General features: G+C 32.0%; 1 protein-coding gene across 5 annotated transcripts in view; it reads left to right on the forward strand.

Moving 5' to 3' along the window:
* The window catches only part of LOC107453245 (uncharacterized), a 74,424-nt gene that overhangs the window by 27,666 nt on the left and 26,396 nt on the right, over positions 1–20,362 (forward strand). For 4 of the 5 annotated variants that reach the window (XM_071179661.1, XM_071179659.1, XM_071179660.1 and 1 more), the window contains exons 2-3: positions 4,832–5,056; positions 9,417–9,709. In XM_071179661.1, the coding sequence (XP_071035762.1) occupies positions 4,866–5,056; positions 9,417–9,709 (484 nt within the window). In that variant the 5' untranslated portion in view covers positions 4,832–4,865. Of the gene's footprint in view, positions 1–4,831; positions 5,057–9,416; positions 9,710–10,848; positions 11,009–15,024; positions 15,202–20,362 lie in introns of those variants that run through there. The other variant, XM_043045965.2, reaches the window with a different exon arrangement.

A 20,362-nucleotide genomic window follows, 5' to 3' on the forward strand; every position in this document is an offset into this window, starting at 1 on the left:
ACGAATTTATTTGACGATTTTTGATTTATATTACGAATTTATTTGCTTTACTAGAATTTATTTGTTTATGCAGGTTTTTTCATTGCAATTCACTTATTTCAATTTTTAATAGACTTAATTATAGCCAAAATTGTAACCCTTTTAAAGAGATGTCAGTTTTAGAAATTTTATCTTAAGATTTTATACTATAGCACATTTCTAATAGGTTTAACGAATTACAAGTCATTTATTTGAATTCAAATTTATTTAAATGACTTAGTATTTACTAAAAAGGTGTAATTTTTTTTTTAATAAAAAATTGTTATATGGATTTGAATGATTGTTTTTAATTCTTAGAATTTTGTGCATTTGCAATGTACCAAAGTTAGTAGCGAGCGAAGCGAGCTTGGTTTGCGAAGCAAACCACATAAGATAGCGTAGCAATTTTCGGGGGTTGGCGAGCGTTAGCAAGCAGGGGGCGCAGCCCACTAGTTATCCCTAATATCGAGACACTGAAGATAAAATTTTTCTCAAAATACCGAAACGATCATCTGTCCTTTTTTTAAAAATAAAATTAGTTGTGCTTTAAGTCAAGTTCCCTCTTTCTTCTATGTCTAAAATTGTTGTAGTTTTTAGAAGATTTCAGTAATTAAAAATTCATCTCATCTTCATATCTTTGATTGATTAAAAATTAATATCACCAATACAAAAATTAGACATTAAAGAGCAATTAAATTTAAAATTTAGCTTTAAACTTTTGAAAATGTGTGGAAAAAGTCACTTAATCACTGACATTAAGTAAAAATGTATCTAAAAATTAAAACTTGATTGGTATTGTTTACTGCACAAAGAGTTTAAAAATAGTTTAAAAAATTTAAAATCTTATAAATCCTTTCATAAATAATTTTTATTAAGACGTTTGATTAAGCAGATGATCTTAACACACGTGATTTAAATACACTGCAAAAAATTCCGGATCAAATTATGGCATAAAGTACCGACACTTTGGGTGTATCATCCGTAAAATCAAATCCATTTTACCATGAAATCCATTTTACCGTAAAATCAATTTTTACCGCAAAATATCATGCCGCATAAGCTTTTACAGTAATATTTATTTAATTAGAGTAATTCAGTGATTTAACGTAATTATTACTGTAAGAATTACACTTCATCAGAACGGTACGGCATATCAGAAGCAGCACCCTGAGTGCTAGTACTTTTCATTGCAATTTGATCCGGAATTTTTTGCTGTGTATGATAATATATATATATATATATAAGTATATCCAGTGACATTTTTTTAAATTGAATAAAAGTTAAAAATCAAAAATTACCGATGATATTTGTCCACATTGTGAATCAATTACTAAACTTTCTCTTACTCCTTGGTACTATATGATCCGTAGAGAACAAAAATCCAACTAAGCAAACTTATGGCCAAATAATTAGGCTGAATAATAATAATAAAGCATGAATCTTAACAATGCACTAGAATTTTTATCATGAAAATTTGCTCTTAGGTTTTGTCTGCATGCCTAGTTCTTTACTATTTCATGGGGGGAGTTGTCAAAAATATATATAATTAACAATTACGCCTACGTCCTTGTATAATTAGTTACACCAAAAAAAATATTTCAGCTTTAAGATATAGTTTCTTACAGTTGATTAATATTCTATAATTATCACACGGAGAAAAAAAATTCTTGTAAAATTACGGTATTGTATAGTATTGACAAATATGGTAAAACAATCATAATTCTGGTTGATAAGCCAAAATATACTGTTTTTAAACCATTTATTTGGTAATCTTTTCCGTTTATGTGGTAATGGTTTACCAGAAGTTCTGATTTTCTAAATTATAGTTCTTATAACCACGCGTTTAATAAAAAATATAAAAACTTGTAAAACGTTGAAAAGTAAATTTGACCGAATAAATAAATTCTATGCCTTAGATAAGATGATGAAATTACCAAATCTTACACGTTTACCAAATTTTATCGAATATCATAAAATCATATTTTGTTGTTACATTTACCAGTGCACTTAGTAAAAATTATCTAGCTTATTGATGTCCCCATAGACTCAAAAAAAAAATTTAACTGTTACCAATTTCTTATAGTTTTGTTCATACTTTTTTCTCAGTGCAATATTCAGTTTAACATCAATAATATGCATATTTAAAAACAAGACCAAAAATTTTCAGTCATGCATCTTTTTTTCCCCTTTGAAGAATTGACAAGAAATTTTACATCCTATCATGCAAGAGATGAAACTTTCTCAAATGTTAAAAGAAAAAAAAAGGCAACAAAGGTAAAGAGAAAGAAAAATAAAACAAGCAAGGAGTTCATTGTCAGCGTGTTTATATATCCGTGGACATTCTAACTCCTTAAATCATTCTTAATCTTTGTTTTAAGATGGTTTTTCAGTTTTTCCTCTTGACCTGTTTAATACTGTTTTGTCAGTGGTGCGTCAAAAACTTAATTACCTCTTTAAACGATTCTGTGCTCGAGAATAATTAGTTGGTCTACATTTTCTGTGGCGTAGAACCTTTTAACTACAACGCTTATGTTGTGAAATCTCACAAGTAAAAGTCAATATTATTCATTAATAAAACTCCATATTTTTAACAAGTAGCATTTAGAACACACTAATGAAAGCACATGAAATGTTGGAATGTAAAAGCTATGGTAAGTCAAGAATATTCGTTTTTAATATCCAGTACCAACTTATGTAACACTAATCCGTCATATTTAGTATCGACCGTCTAAAATTTAATATGGGGAAAATTATGATTAAGATTTTATCTAGTATTGTTTCAGTGATATTCTTTTGATTATTTATATCCATATACTTAATGTGAAATTCTTGATTTTCTGGTATTCTTTTGATTATTTTTGGTTGATTATCAATAATGTTCTTGTTTCATATTTCTGGCTAACTTTAGTGGTACTTATATTTAGGAACATTTAAAATTCAAATATGTTGAAAATTGTTCATTAGATTTTAAATAGGAGATCAGAATTATTTGTTGAAGTAATTAGGGCTATTCATGATTTAATTGTGATTAAAAGAAGTTAATCTTCTAAAAAACTTTTTCTATATTTAAATTGTAGAATTAATTATGCACACATTCAGAGATAAGTTTAATGAGATTTATTGATTTTAAAGGAAAAAATAACAATAGAAGATATTATTGAACCATGATAAATGAATTTCAATTGGCATCTAATCTATTAAATTGTTAGATAAAGCTTCGAGAATTTTAGTTTAAGTAAAAAGAATTCAAAAAATTATATAGCAATGCTTGACATCCTTTCTGATTTGATAATGACGTATTTTATAAAATATTGATTTGAATTTTAAGAGAACCACAATAAACTAAAATTTGAAAAGTTAGTTTATTTTACTAAAAAAAATATTTTAGTCTTAATGAACAATTTAAGATTAATAAATTAAGTTTGATTTTAATGCACCAAGTTTGCAATCTTTGCAAAACTTACCATTTTGAAAATCATTGCTCGTTTTTTTTCCTAAAGTTTTTTTTTCTTTCTGGGAACTGAGATGAGAAGCACCGATTTTTTAAATTTGCAAACTTTTTTTTTTCTTCTTACGCTTACTTTCACATTTTTTACGCGAAATATTTTTTTAATTAAAAAATAATATTTCTTTTAATTTTAATGTCAAAACTCAAACTTTTTTTTAACATAAAAAATTTATAACTAAGCAGTCTAAAATTTCAGAATATAGTTTATAGCATTGTAGAAAATAGGAAAAAGATAGCTTTTGCTTGCGTTCAAGAAAAATGAGCTTCAAATTGACTATTGAAACAAAAACCAGCTTAATGCAGACCACTCTTCATAATCCAATGATATCTGGCCACAAAAAGTGAAACATGAACGATGCAGATTATATGGAAGTAGATATTTATTAGAAATATATTTATTACCCGAGAGGAATTGATTTGTTGTGGGAACTTGGAGGATTTTGTGACCCCGACAAAATTAACGCGCACCAATCATCATTTAATACGCGGGGATTCTTCGTCCGACGGGATTCGAACTCTCGTTCGCGTTCTCATGAACACGAGTCCAACGTCCTGCCAACCAGGCTATCCAAGCATTTCTCTTCCTTTTGATCAGGAATCGCTTTTCAACTTTAAACTTAAATAAACTGGTTTTAGATTAGAATTGAACCAAAATTGACGTCCATAATGAGTTTGAAAACGTTTCTGTTCATTCTCAATTAAATAATTTGCGACGTCCGACAGTGAATATTTCTTTTACTCCATTTATAGAAGAATACTAAAACTAAGCATGGAGGACAATTATTACGGAACATCTTGTGTGACCAGTAAGAAGTTGTTATGATTTGCTGATTTTTAAATCAAGCTGAAATATTTTAGTGACATTTTACTTGCTAAACAACCTCGGGACGGGCAAGGTTGACTCAGCCTTTCATCCCTTCAGTGGGTCGATAAATGAGTACCAAGCATACTTGGGAACTAAACACTGGGGGTTCCGCGTTCCACTGACCACCTGACCGGAACATCTGCTCCTGCACCTCAGAGCCCAAGGTCAAGAAAACTGAGATGGGCACAGTAGGCCCTGGCCCCCTATGGGCTGTCTTGCCACTGAGTTTAGTTTAGATATTTATTTACACTAAATATATATATTGACATAATGCTAGACAGAACTGTCTTGTTTCTTCAAAATAAATTCCGAAGAATAAGCACTTGTGACACCACTTATACCACTTTTTTATTTTTTGATAAATAGATTTGTATGGCACTAATGGCCACAAAGAATTTATTAACAAAATATTTCATATGGATATTTCTTTTTCTCTGTAGGTGGTACATTTAAGCAGGAACCAAAGACGCAGCAATGCGACATCTAGTCACGTGTTTCATCCTGGGAGCATGTTGGTTGCTCGTTCAGTCCTCCATCGTAGAGGATAAAATATTTATTTTTCAAAAATCAGATGCTGAAAACAACAAAAAAGTTCTAGTGGTCACCTGGCCATATGAAGATGATGACAATGAGGATGCCATGGGTTGCGAAGTGTTCACTAATCCGTGAGGAAAAGTTTTATTATTTCACTCAACATCATTTTTACTTTTAGTTGAATTCTTTTATATTTGCATACATAATTTTTATTATTACGCTTCTAAAGTTTCAATGTGAAGAACACATTTTTGTTTATGGCATTGATCAGCATTTGATGAAGAAACATGTGAAAAAAAATTACTTTTGCTGTGCATTATTTTATGAAAAACGTTGCTCGTGCAAAATAAAAGAAAAATACTGCTTAATGTAAAGCATTTTGATAAGTCACACGGGACCATTTAAGTGTCCCCATGTGACTTATCAAAACCCAAGGGGTCAACTGTGAAAAAATTTGGGTCTGTTAACCGATTGTTCTCAAAATATTTTTCTAGTTAAAATGAATTTTTCCTAAAACGCGAGTAAACAGACCCATTGCGAAATATTTTATCGTGAAACCAGAAGCTTTTTTTTTATAAACAAATGAACAACTTTTTTGAAAACAAAACTTTTCTTTCCTAAACTTTTCTTTTGCGCTTTTAATTTATAACTTTAAAATTCAAATTCCTGGAATGAATTTGAGCCTGGTCTTAGTGTTTTCGTTGTTTTTTTCTCTCATAAAAAAGGACCTTATTTTCAGAAAATCATTAAACTACGAGTAGAAATTTTGCAATTTCACAAAAAAAGGACCTTAGCCTTTTTTGTTCAAATTTTCTTATTTTGTCATACAATGAATAACACAATTCGTCAATGAAGAAAAGATTTGCATAACTTATAATTTGAAAATGTTTCACCCCTTGTTAAATACAATAATAATAAAAAACCTTTAAAATCTTTTTTTGCATGGAGTATATTTGAATAAAGGAATTTTGCAGCTATATGAAGTTTTTTTTAAAACTCATTTAAAAACTTTTCGATTTATAGCAAAATACTGAAAAAATGAAATTATCACTGGAGGACTTAAACTTTAGATTGCTCTCCTAACTATTGGGACCATAATCTCCAGCTTATGGCTATCCTCCATTTTCTTGGGAACAGAAATCCGAATTCATTGAAAAAGCCGTGTTTATTCATAAAAAGAACGTTTTGAATGTTTGATTTCGTAATTTAATTAATGGTTAGCAATAACTAATTGGCCTATGTGAAGTCAACCTTTTGAACCATTAACCCTTTGACGCAGAATTTTTATTAAACATATTTTTCATACTTTTTTTACTATTTTTTGTTAATTTAGGTCAAAATAAGTAAAAAATATTAAATTTAGCATTTTATTAATTTACGGTTGTGAAATGCCCCATGAAACATCGGTTTCTTTTTCTGCGTTAAAGGTAATCTTTCAGACAGGACTCACTGTCAAACAAGAATTTTTTCAAATTTGCACTTATTTTCATTTATTTTAAACTAAGAGAAAAAATTATTCATCATTGAAATTTTTTAATTTATTAAATTAATTATTAATACATTTTTGAATATGAATGAAGAAATAAATTTCTCACTACTTTTTTTGATTTTATATTTTAATAGAAACATAATTCCGATAATGTAACAGATCTTTTTAGCAACTATTAAATTGCTTTTTATAATTAAAAAATATCAACATATATTTTTGCTAGTAATTAAAGTGTCAGAAAAAAATATATATATAAAAGGAACATCACAGTCCCATCTGCGTCAAAGTGTTAAGTTTGCCATTTATTTCGTAAAAATCTGATCATTTGAACAAAAGTTATTTTAAGTGAGGGGAGAGAAGCATAATTTAAACTCGCATAAACCATGAAATGTATAATATCAAACGCGATTTATTAATAACATAACAAATACCTAAAATTATACATACTTTGTTTGTTGTAAGTCAATGAAAAATACTTTGGGGTCACCATTATACATTTTGGAAAGTACTATAAAACTTAAGCGAGGCAAAATGAGTGAAAAAATTTAATACTAGGTACGATTTCTCCAATTATAGGGAAGACAAATAATATAACGTTACGAAATGTTGTTCAAATGTAAGTGCTTTTATACCAGGATGTTTTATTTGTTAAATAATTAGCCTCATATGAGATAAAAAAAAACATTAAAATACCATTAATGTACTCAAAATCTCTTTTTTAAAGTTTAGACATATTTCTCATAAATGTATTAGGTATTTAAAATACTTTATTGTATTTGCTTGTGACTGCGATTAGAACTGATTATACTTATCGCTTAAACATGATAATAATGACAAAATAAACAGTTTGTGAATCAGACTTTAATTTCAACAAACAAGACAGAATTGACATTTAGTTTGAAAAAATAGTATACCACTATTATGTCCCCGAATTTGTATTTCGAAAGGTATTTTCAACCACGCGTTTCTTATATTGATACTTTGGCTTGTAAAGCGTGTCTCCATAAACTGCAATAGTGGAAACTCAACAAGAACTAATAAAATAAATTTAAGTTATCGATTAAGCAATGGAAAATTGTGGTAAATTCTGAATGTCATAGGTTAAATGATACTGTGTGTATAATTAATATTTCTTTTAGCGAGAATAATTTCAAACTTATATTATGGTAAATCTGAAAGTCAAAGGACGCTGCAGAATATACACAAATAATAAAAATAATTAATTAATTAATTAATTAATGAAGATAAATTAATAAATAAACAATGGTCATGTATATATATGTTGTATGGACATATTAGAGCACTCATCCATTTTGGAGATCACCTATATTGTGATAATAGGTTCTAATTATCACAGTACTTAAAACACGACAACACATAATTTTTATTACCACATTTAGTAAAGCATCATGCATGTCAATAATAGTTTAGAGATTTTTTATGGCTTCGGGAATAAGTACCGATATCAGTTCGCTAAAAATAATTATAAAAATGTCTATGTCGTCACTTATCATTTTCGAAAATAACAAGTAATAAATTTTGATAATAGTTACAATTGGATTTAAAAATATAAATTTTACGCTAAAAAGCTAAATTAGTGGAGAAAAGGTAGTTATTTGGTTATGATAACAGTAAAAAATTGCCATAGTGTTACTGGTGCCAATGATGCTCAATTAATTTTGGTAATTAATATTTTTAATGAATTGGTGCTTTTAAAAATGTACTAAATATACTATTAATATCAAAATAACTACTATAAGTAGTGTGAAAATAAATTTCAAAGGGCCCAACGAAAAGGATAAATACTAAAGGAAATTGTTGACTATGGTAATATTATACTATCGACTATAGTTCTCATCGACTTTCTGCCAAACGATACTGAATATAGTTAATCTTTATTTTGATGGGATAAACTTCTATAAACGTGTTTTACTTAATCTAATAACGCAGAAGCACCAGGTAGGGCAATAAATAATAATAAATAAAAATGGATAGATGTTTTAGTTTAATTGTGTTGGTGCATGTCTTTCAGATTTGGGCATGCTTTCGCAGTGTTGATCAACCCCGGTTTATTGATTATTTTTTTCCAATCCATACGAAAAACGGGTATTCTGCTAGAAAATAAATTAAATATACAAGTAAACTTTTTCGGATCATTGCACATGCCTTAGTGAATTGTACTCTCCCGTCTGAGGAGAAATACGTACTGCATTAACAGAATTTCCATAACAACTAAAAAAAGAAAATTTCCATTGAGGCGAAGATATAACAGGAGGTCACGAAAATGTTGCGAAAACCTTCTAGGGGAGTTAATGGCACATCATCAGGATTAGAATTGTATGAAAATCTATATACGTTTACGTCGTCATACGCCGCTAGAGGTACTTCCCTATTTCGAACCGTTTCTTCACGTACCTCTTAACAGTTCCAAATTGGGAAGTGCCCCTATCGACGTACTGTGACATTTCAGGGCATGAGGGCCCATTCAGTTTTAATCCTGATGATGAACCCTACCTCACCTAGAAGTTTACCGCAATATTTTTGGGACTCATAGTAATGTATAACCTCTTTAAACGTGTTCATTTCGATCAAAAATAAGCAAAAAATGTTAGTTTAAAAAATCTGTAGCTTTAGGAGTAAAACTAATTTGAAATCCTCACACCCGAAGTAAGCGAGATCAAGTATTTGTATAAATGCAACAAGAAATTTGTTCTTCAGTGTTATTAATTAAACAATGTTTACTGCAAGTGTGTTTTAAATATTGCTTCATTCTCATCTATGTGATTAATCTAGTATTTACTAGACATATCCCAATGTAGTTGTCTCCTTTTCATTTCAACAATATATTATGCAAACAAAATATATTTATATAACTTCCTAGTTACATAAATAAATTTTATTTTTGTTAATGAACATTTTATATTACTGTGAAGTGTTTTAAATAGTCTCCCTCAAAAACATTAAATCGTACGTCTATTAAAGACTTGTATCTTCTCTTTTAGTCAACTTATTGAGGAGGTCATAAAAGCTTCCAAAGGAGAACTCATCCGCACTCCCTCAGAAGACGATTTGCAAGAAATCATCAAAGAATGCACAGAGATTTCAAGGCGCAGGAGACGAGAGACTGGCTCTCTTGTGAAGCGGTTCGTGGCCTGGAAAAGAAACAGAAACAGCAGGAAAATCGAATCGGAAAGGGGACGAGACAAGAATCGTAATCCGAACAACAGTAGTGAGAACTCAACAGAATCGGATAACTCTGAAGATATACAACACTCGCTGCCAGTCATTTTTCCAGGTAATGGAACCGTATTGAGAAACTGTAAAAAAATTAGTAGCTTGTTTGCAACACAAAACACTCGCTCATAAATTTGGATGAGGAGGGATGCCGAAGTGGAAATTCTAAAGGTTTGATTAATTTTATCAGCATCAACCAGTAAAATTATTAAAATATCTATAATAGTGAGTACAATCCATAATGATTCAAGTTGAGTTTAGTATGAATTTTTTTTTTTTTTAAAAAAAAAACCTTTCAGATGCGGCAAATTTTGATTGAAATTTTTTGACCGGCATCAAATTAGAAAGTGCGATCGTAGTTCTTAAATGATAAGTAAAAAAGAAATACTTGAGCTCTATGTTGTTTAATAAATAGTGGTTGCCAAAAAAGGTTTAGTAGCAGGGGATTTCGTATTTTTAGTGGGTTGCAATATTTTAGTAGTAAGTGTTGCCAGACTGGATACACTGCGCCGGAAAGGGTTGCGGCTATTTTTTAAAATGCTTTTTAATTTTTGAAATTACTCTATTTAGTGAATAGATTACTGAGAATACCAGTATGGGTTTACGTACGGCCAAGTAGGATAATAATCATCGGGAGAAATGAAAAATCTACCTTTGAGAGCATTCTACGACCAATTCTACGGTCGCACACCACTAAATTGAATAGGAAACCTTAATAAAAGAAAAGAAATAAACAAAAGAAAATAAATTAACAAAAGAAGAAAAAAACTCCATGACATTTGGAGTTTTTATAAGAAAAGGTTTTATGTTTTGCCTTTTTTAGCCGCTTTGTGATCTCTAAATAGGATAAGAGGTAGGTTCAATTACTTCTTTACAAGATTTTCTAATGCAAGTAATTCATTAATCAATGATGGTAATAGCAAGCTGCTTTAAAGACTTTCTGCATTTGAATTGACCTATACTTTGGCACTTAATGGTCACTAAAACACTTTTTATGTGCTCACATATGACTTTTGATCCCACATAATTGCTTCAAAATTGCAACAAAATCTAAAGTAATAAAACAATTTAGAATTAAAGCATGCACTTTCATAAAGCATAATTCTTTTCTTTTACGATGTTTCCTTTAATTGATAGCTTTAGTGAACTATATTATGAAATCAATATAATAAGCTATTTTCTAAATTTCATGGCTTACAGGGACCAAATGGTGTGGATCTGGCGATCTCGCCAAGAGTTATGACGATCTCGGTATCCACAGGGACACGGACCTCTGCTGCCGAGCACACGATGTATGCAATGATACCATGGCACCAGGAGAGACAAAGAATAACCTCACAAATGATTCACCTTTCACAAAGTTAGCATATACTTTTTTGTTTACAATGCCATTTTTATTTTATTTATTTACTTATTACTCGACATAACATTGCAGGTTATAGTTAGTCCGAGTACAGCTTATAGTTAGTCCTCCGACGGAGCTGTCTTGCTAATATTGTTGTAAAATGACTGATTGCGTTTATGATATTGCCTTATTATTATGAAACAAAAGAATGTGTTTTGCCTCAACATTTGCATGCTCATTACTTTACGATTAATGTTACTTAGTTTAAATAACAGGAAAACTGTGAATTACTATTTTCTCAGATAAATATGTACANCATTAAAATTGCTACACCAGGAGGGAAAGCAAATATCAGAATGATATTTATTGGGAAGGGAACATACATTATAGTTTGGAGAACAAGTGATTAAATACTCAGGGTATTTGCATGAATATATCCTGAGGAATCAGTACTTTGAGCAGCCTCTCTTGGCAGCAATAACAGAAGTTATTCTCCTGGTCATTGAGTCGAACAGAGATTGGATAGCATGGCCGGGTACAGCATTCCATGCAGCTTCAACATTATGCAACAATTCATTGACCGTAGCGAATAACGAGTGGTGACTTGCCAGTCGTTAGGCGACCATTGACTAGACGTTTTAAAATGGTGAAAGATCTGGAGAACGTACTGGCAAGGGTAACGGGTGAACATGTTCTGTGTCAATGAAGGTCAGTACAGTGCGGGCAACATGCGGTCGTGCATTGTCCGGCTGAAACGCAGCGTTATGGAGGCCTCAAAGATAAGAAAGAGCAACTGGCCTTAACACATCAGAAATGTAACGGCTGCTGTTCAAAGTGCCCAACAATGCGAACAAGAAGTGATAGGGACGTGTATCCAATGGCACCCCATATCATTACTCCAGGTGATGGGCCAGTATGACGATGTCGAATGCAAGCTGCCAATAGGAGTTTTCCATGATGTCGCCAAACACGGATGCGGCCACCTTGATGCTGTATACAGAACCTGGATTCCTCTGAAAAGACGACGTCATGACATTCCTGCGTCCAGGTTCGTCATTGATCACACCATTGGAGGCGTTCCTGCCTGTGATGCAGCGTCAAGGGTAGCCAAAGCGATGTTCACCGTGCTAACAGTCCATGCTGCTGCAAACCTCTTCGAATTGTTCGAGCAGACACTCGTTGTCTTGCAAATGACCTCATTTGTTAACTCAGGGTTCGTGACGTAGCTTTACGATCTCTTTAGGCCATGTGGATAACATGTCCGTCTTCTTTTCTGTTAGAGATGGAGGCCGCTGAGATCCTGCACGGCGTTCCATATGGCCGTCATAAACCCATCGATTCCATATTCTGCTAACAGTCATGGGATCTCGTCCAACGCGAACTTCGCAATACTTCGGTATGATTAACCGCAATCCCGGTAGGCCACAATTCGACCTCGATCAAACTCAGACACGTGCTGGTAGGCATTTCTCCTTCTTACACGAGGCATAACAAAAACATTTTTAACCAAGAACAACGCTCAAATTCAATTTCTGTATGAGAATTTTACTGTCAAATCTCTTCTTTTATACACATTGTAGGTGTCGCTCCCACCGCCTGCTTTGCACGAATGCGCTGATAAGCTAATCATTTGCAAACCACAACTTTCTTTATTCGTCGTGGTGTATCGCCTTCCTTGTGTAGCAGTTTTAATGGCCAGTAGTCTATATATATATTCCGAATCAGCAGGATTTGCGTGTAATATTACATGTTAGAACCCAAGTAATGCATAATGTGAGACTGGCATATTTTTGGTTAAGCCTAGAGTCATTATTTGAGGGCAGTTCATTTATTCGAAAAAGTAAATCAGGGTTGTAACATAATTAAAATTTTAATATTCGTCTTGATTAAACAAAATATTTATACACACCCTTATATGTTTTGAATAAAAGAAATTATACAAAATTCAGTTGCTATTTTTTTTAAATCTAAAATGGTAGTAAAAAGAAGAAAATATGCATTAAATTTAAAAGTAAACGTAATATCAATTTTGTCAATATTGTTTCCCGAATTTTCTTTCTTAGAAAATGTTAAACTATAAATAAATTATAAAGAGGAACAAAATCGACATGTTCCGAGCACTTGAAAATAGGTATCCATTCTCAAGACGCACCAGACGTGAATTCGTTTAACAATACTGGTGTGAAGAAAAGCAAAGTTGTCAACGAAAACAATGTAAAATAAGCGTGAAAAACAAAATTTGAAAAACCTCGATAGCCGAAATAAATAAATCAGGGAAAGATGCATTACCAAGTGCTATGGAGGAATAGTGAGAAACCCATGTTGTTAAATAGGGGATCGGCTTTGATGTGAATGAAGAAAAAATTCAGACCATTAAGAGGAGCTGATATGGCAGGGGGAGAAATTTTGGTATTATTGAAATTAAATTTATGTTCTATGTAAATCTTTCGTCATTCTTCGAGACGGAGTTAATGAAGAGCATCAGTCTAAAATTTTCACAAAATCCGTTTTTCCCATTTTTACATAATTTGACTGTATGTGTAGGTGAAAACATTTTCTTAATGCCATAAGTAAAAATTCTTAGAATTGTGATGCATACAGCGCTTTTGTAGTATGGCTGAAATAAGCTTCCGAAAATTTGAAATGTTTTGCCAAAACCGTGTTTCTGTTACTCACCGAAACGATAACTTTTTTTTCAACCGATTCGATTAAAAATGTAACAGCATTTTATTTTCGTTTAACATAAGATTTTTCACTTGCTTTTATAAGTTTTAATCAATTAAATACTTTTGATCAATTAATTGCACCATGCTATTGTGAAAGTCAAGCTTAGCACTTAATTAATGATATACATTTAAAAGGTAACTCAACTTAAGATTTAATTAGTTTTTACAGGTTCATGCTGTTGAATAATGTACAAAGGTTGCTTTTTAAGTAAGGGCTGTTTGAAAATAAAAATCAAACGACAAAAAATTTTCAAGAAGCAAATTTATTTTCAGATTCTACATACGTTTCTCTTTTTTTCAGCGTATAGTTGCCAAATTTGCTTAAACACTAATCATACCTAACAATTACATTTAGTACTAAATATTACTACTAAATTTAGAATACCCTCCTCATACAAACTTGCCGCCTGCTCCGTTAACCAAGACGTCCCGGCCGTTTTAACATATTCGTCATCGTTGTAGTGATTACAGCCAAAATGATGTTTGAAATATCGGAAAAGATGAAAATCACTCAGCGGAAGATCTGGGCTGCAGGGAGGGGTGTACAAGACTTCCTAACCAAAATAATCCAATAAAGGTAGTATCTGAGCTGCGGAGAGAGTCATTGTCATAGAGTAGCAAAATTCCCTGTCAGCATGGCAGGGAATTTTGCTGCTTCACAAATATGGCAGTGAATATATGCAGCAGATAGGTTTTTTGCAGACTAAAAACGCATCGCGTGGCGGACTATTTGTTAAATTTGAACATTTTGAAGACACAGAACTGACCGTACAGTTTGTCTACACAGCTGAGATTGAGCACAGTTGTTCCCAAAAAATGCTGGGACACGACAGAAGCACTCGTTTCGATGCACGCGTCACATATTAGCGTACACAACAAAACTGCCATTACTTACAAGACAACCCTCGTAAAAATATGTAAATACCGGTGTTCCTCCACAACTAACTGAGATAAAAAATCTCCCTGTTCTTCTCCCACCCCCTTTTCTTAAAATATGGAAACATCATCTTCTTTACTTCTGCCAGGCACTTAAATCAAAGAATATCTAATAAAATATTTAAGAAATAAGTAACTAATAACAACTTTAACATATAATATGACACATATAATAACAATAAGAAGAAATACATATAATAAGAAATAATAATTAATAACGACATAATTAAGAGTTTTTCGGAGTAAATTACTCTGTAGTACACCGAGTGTAAACTTTACCCTACGGTCGTTTCAGCGTAGACCATGTGGTCGCTTAATATACATTATGCATTCGAAAATTCCAATTAATTACAATTTTTCCCCTTCCAGACTAAGCTGCCAGTGTGATTATGATTTTTATGATTGCTTAGAGAAAGTGAACAGCATGACTTCTAACACAGTAGGAAATATGTATTTCAATCTACTAAAAAGGGACTGCTATGCTGAAGATTACCCTGTCACCAAAAAATGCAAAAAGTACAAAACGTAAGTAAAAAGGCTATAAACATAGAAATAAATTATTCTGCAGATTATATAACTAATGTGCAGATTAAGTATGGTGATTCATTTAAATGGCAAAAAAAAATTTCATCATCAAATTACCTAGGTAATCTTCAAACTACCTAGATTATCTGTTCATTACCTACTCAGGCCTTCGTTAAAGTGAAAATATGCTCCTGGACATAATAGCAACGTTTCTGTACGTTTAAATTAACATGGTGTTATTAATTTGTTTTTCGCTATCTGAAAAATCAAGTTACTACGGTCAAACAATTAACACATTCTTTAATAGAATCAATCCTCAGTCACTTTAATACCAAATATATATCTTTATAAATCAAAATATATACTTTAATACCAAATATAATACCGAATATCAAATGTTTTAAAATATTATTGCAATTCAGAAAATTAACATGTCGTCAATTTATTTTCAATATCTAAAGAATCGAATCAATAAATGCAATAAACTAATTTTTTGATACGCTGTTAGAATTTTCAATCTAAAATTACGGTAAAATAACCGGTAGCAGTCTGCTCATCCAACTACCCCTGCAGTTTATGATAAACAACATTTTTTACATTTTATGGTTTTGAAACCGTTTACAACAAATATGGTTAAAAAACCATATATATATATATTCATGACATTCCTGCGTCCAGGTTCGTCATTGATCACACCATTGGAGGCGTTCCTGCCTGTGATGCAGCGTCAAGGGTNTATATAACTATACCCTTTTTAACCATTTACAAAAACAATGGTTTCAAAACAGTAAAAACGAAATGTACCTAGACATTGGAGATAGGCTTTTCGTAAGAAAATGGGCATCGGAGTTAGGTTGTGGTTGAGTTGTGTTCCATCAAATGAGCTGTGGAATGTGGTTTAATTAGTTTATCTGGCTGTTTCACCTATCATAAAAGATGAAAAATATTGGACTTTTTCGGTTACTACCATCTATGCGTGAGTGAGAATATCGTATTCTAGTGGTCCAAAGTCACAAATTGGACACTGAAAACTCTTCATGTGTTGTGGGAAATAGAGGAAATTTTATAATGTCAACGCTGGTACTCGAACTCCCGTTCAGACAGTCAAGAGATTGACAGAATACACCTCTCGGCTATAATACTCAGCTGTAAAAAACTAAGTGGGTTCATTGGGTGGGCTTAGATGTTGCAATAAAATTCTTGTTGTTCAAACGTATTAAGTGAAAGCAGTTAATAAACGGTTTTCTCACATACCATCTTATTTATGGATATTAGACTGTTTTGTTTGACTATGGTAAAATAACTGTTAAATAAATTGCTATTGAACCTTTTTTCCGAAAAATTTCCTACACCGTAGAATGAAAGAAACGAATTTTTGAACTTTAACCATACGAAAACCCTTAATACGCAGAGTACCTATGTAAATTGCAAAAAACTCTTGATTTCGCAATTTAACGGATTATTCTAATTAATCTGTAGATTAGCAAAATAGTGTGCATATTACCGAATTTCAGAGGTTTAGAGGTAGCATATATACTGGGTGACCGAAAACCAGATTTTCAACTTAGGCGCACAAACGGTATCTTTGTTAGTACAAAAGAAGTTATTAACTAACGAAAATACGAGATATAGACTTTAATGCAAAAAGTCTTAGCTTATGGGGGAAATAAACAGGGTATTCCATAATGACCACTCTTATTGTACACGTTTTGAATTCTTGTTAAAAAATGAAGTAAAAAATGCACATATTAGAGATCGTACATAGATTTCACTAGGGGACAAAAAAAACTATCAACTAAAGACATCAAAACTTGTCTGGTTGCAGAGGTGTTGAAATAAAATTATTGTAAACACCTTCCAATTTTATCCGGCATTTAAACTGATTTTGATTTTTTTTTTTCATCTCCTACTTTCTCACAACTAATTCGACAGATTTAATAGCATTTTCGTTTCTTCCTCTTTTAAATATTAATTTGCGATCTTTAATGTATAAACTTCTCTAGCTTCATTTTTGACAACGATTCTAAATATTTACATAATAGGACTGTTATTAAGGAAAACCCTTTAAGTCTTAAATCAAGAGATAGATAAATTATTGTAGACGTTTAGCTATACTTTATATAATCAGTTTTGTAAAAAAAAGTATTCGCTTTATCTTTATACTTCACAGAAATAAGAAGAAAATTCATTTTTCTTCTTGCTTTTAACGAAATGTATCCCTTTGATAACAAAATTTTGACATTAGTTGTTCTTTCATTAAACTACAAATATATCTTTACAATAGGAGATACCTTTCAGAGAGTTTATCTTCAGCAGACAACAATTCGAATGTACTACAAGCCCACCTTGTTTCTTTTTTCAGGTTTTTGTTTATAGTCTTTTACATTAAAATTAGTTAGGTCGCTGATTAAGTTATATTTGAATACATAATATCGTCGAAGAATGCAGCGGTATAGCCGATTCTGGCTTTTGTTTCATTAAATTCTACATTCAATCAAACAATTAAACAATAAAATTTGTGACCCATACCTTACTTATCATAAGAGTATATAGTTATCAATAGCAATTGCATTGAACATTTTATTGAAAATGTCGCGGGATTCAAAAATAGAAAAAAAGGTTTAGATTAAATGGAGAAAAAAATTGCAGCTTTATAAAGCTTGAAATCTCAACAAATAGGAAAACTTAGTGGTAGATTGCAAATTAGTAAGTGATATATTTATTGATTGGACGAAGATGTTTAGCAAGTAAGAGGTCACTCAAATATTTCAGCTTGATTTAAAAATCAGCAAATCATAACAACTTCTTACTAGTCATACAAGATGTTCCGTAAAAATTGTTCTCCATGCTAAGTTTTAGTATTCTTCTATAAATGGAGTAAAAAAGAAATATGCACGTTCGGACGTCGCAAGTTATTTGATTGAGAATGAACAAAAACGTTTTTAAACTCATTATGGATGTCAATCTTGGAAAAGAGGGATTAAAATAACCTGAAACCAGTTTATTTAAATTTAAAGTTGAAAAGCGATTCCTGATCAAAAGGAAGAGAAAGGCTGGAATAGCCTGGTTGGCAGGATGTTGGACTCGTGTTCATGAGAACGAGAGTTCGAATCCCATCGGATAAAGAATCCCCGCTTATTAAATGATGACTGGTGCACGTTAAATTTGTCGGGGTCACAAAATCTTCCAAGTTCCCATAACAAATCAATACCTCTCGGGGTACTGAGTAGGAGATTGTTCGTTCTCTGGAACTGATCAAAATTACGATCTATGGATAAATGAATGGAGTATGATTGGGTGCTCTCTGTAAAACGGTTTGTGACATATGTGTGACTGAAATTGTATTCTTGGTCATAGATTGCTTCACTGACAAAACACGAATGCACCCTCTGTCTTAGTTTGCTTGATTTCAAGCAGGCTTTCTAGTATTGGCAAGTGACATAAGTAACAACAATAAGGAAGAGGAATTCCAGTCCCATTAGATAACGTTTTTGTTATTGCTTTCAATCCTTCCTGTGCTTTTGTAGATTCAATAGTGATTAGTTAAGAGTTCACAGACACTTTTCCTTATACTTTAATATTGATTTTTGTTCATAAGTGTTCATAATCATACTGCAATTTCGCAAGGTTTCTAAACGTATGTATGAAAGGTTTACTTTACAGAACACCACTCTAGTGAGAAATTGTTTTGATATTATTATTATTATTTTATTATTATATTTCTTTTGCAATAAAGCTATAAATTGATTCCAATGGGCATGAAAATATGTGTTGTCAATAAGTAAGCAAAAAAAAGAACACATAAATAAACAAAACTGTAACAGTGAAAAAGTAAATAAAAAATGTGATAAGATGCATTGTAAAAAAAATTTAGTTTTACCTCGATACCAAAAATGGTGGTAAATATTTGAAAATTAAATATTTGCCACCTTTGGCTATAAGTATGGCAATAATAAAAATGGTGTCAATAAATAAATATTTTGGTGCATATACACCAAAATGTTTTTCGGTGTAGGTAATAAAAAAGGCAAGTGAACAGTGCTGACCACATTGCTAGCCGTATGCCGTTCGTCTCTAAATTGAGGTGCCTAAAGTTGCGTGACCCTATTGGCCGCCAATTTGCTGTTAAGGGAGTGCTTTAAGTTTCGATCATCTAATAAGTGTAAGGTTCGCATAAGTCTAATTTTAAAGATGAACTTTTAACTCTTCGCATGCAATCTGCTCCGAACTTCCATTTTCGTTCATTTTGGGATTTGATTGGCTACACCAAGTACAAGCTAGATGCACTTACGACTCTAACGGCTCATTATGTATTTCTACGCCATCTGCTCTCCATCTATACGAATGTATTCATTCATCGAAACCAAGCATTAATTGTATTGCTTCCAGTGAACTCTCAGTACCATCATTAGACGACGTTGTTAAACCAAGTAAACATCCTCCTCAAATTGAACTTATTCCAAAATCTGCAGGACTATCTGAGCTTCAACAAACTCAACTTGATGCTATAATTGGACAATTTGCAGACATATTTTATTCTGACGATGACAATATTGGACTATGTCCGTATGTGGAATTCAAAATAGAATTGCAACATGACAAGCCTATCCGTTGTCGACCATATCGCCTTACAGAACCAGATCGCCAATTTATGAACACTCAAATTCAAAAATGGTTGAAACAAGGAATTTGTCGTCTTTCTAACTCGCCTTACGCAGCTCCTGTTTTTATCGTTGAGCAGCCCTTCCATGAAAGTACTCCAAGACGAGTTGTTGTAGACTTCTCACGCACTATCAACTCCATCACCAAGATTGATCCGCACCCAATCGACCAGATGGAAGATAAAATGTGCATACGACCACCTTGCTGGACATAATGTAAATACATATATTGACGACATTTCAACTTCACATGATAATTTTGATTACCACCTTAAAGTTATTTACAATATTTTTCAAGCTACTCGTAAAGCCGGATTCAAGCTAAATCCAGGAAAGTCGCAATTTGCTGCATCAGAAATTTCTCTTTTTGGCCGAATTCTTTCCCAAGATGGCGAACGCCCTGATCCAGAACGCACAGCAGCAGTTGAGCGTTACTCTACTCTAAAAACAATTCATGAAGTCCGCAGTTTCCTAGGATTTGCCAATCAGTTGAGAAAGCACATTCGAAATTATGCTGTTGT

The sequence above is a fragment of the Parasteatoda tepidariorum genome, chromosome 4 (genome assembly GCF_043381705.1).
Source record: "Parasteatoda tepidariorum isolate YZ-2023 chromosome 4, CAS_Ptep_4.0, whole genome shotgun sequence".
Lineage (NCBI taxonomy): Eukaryota > Metazoa > Arthropoda > Arachnida > Araneae > Theridiidae > Parasteatoda > Parasteatoda tepidariorum.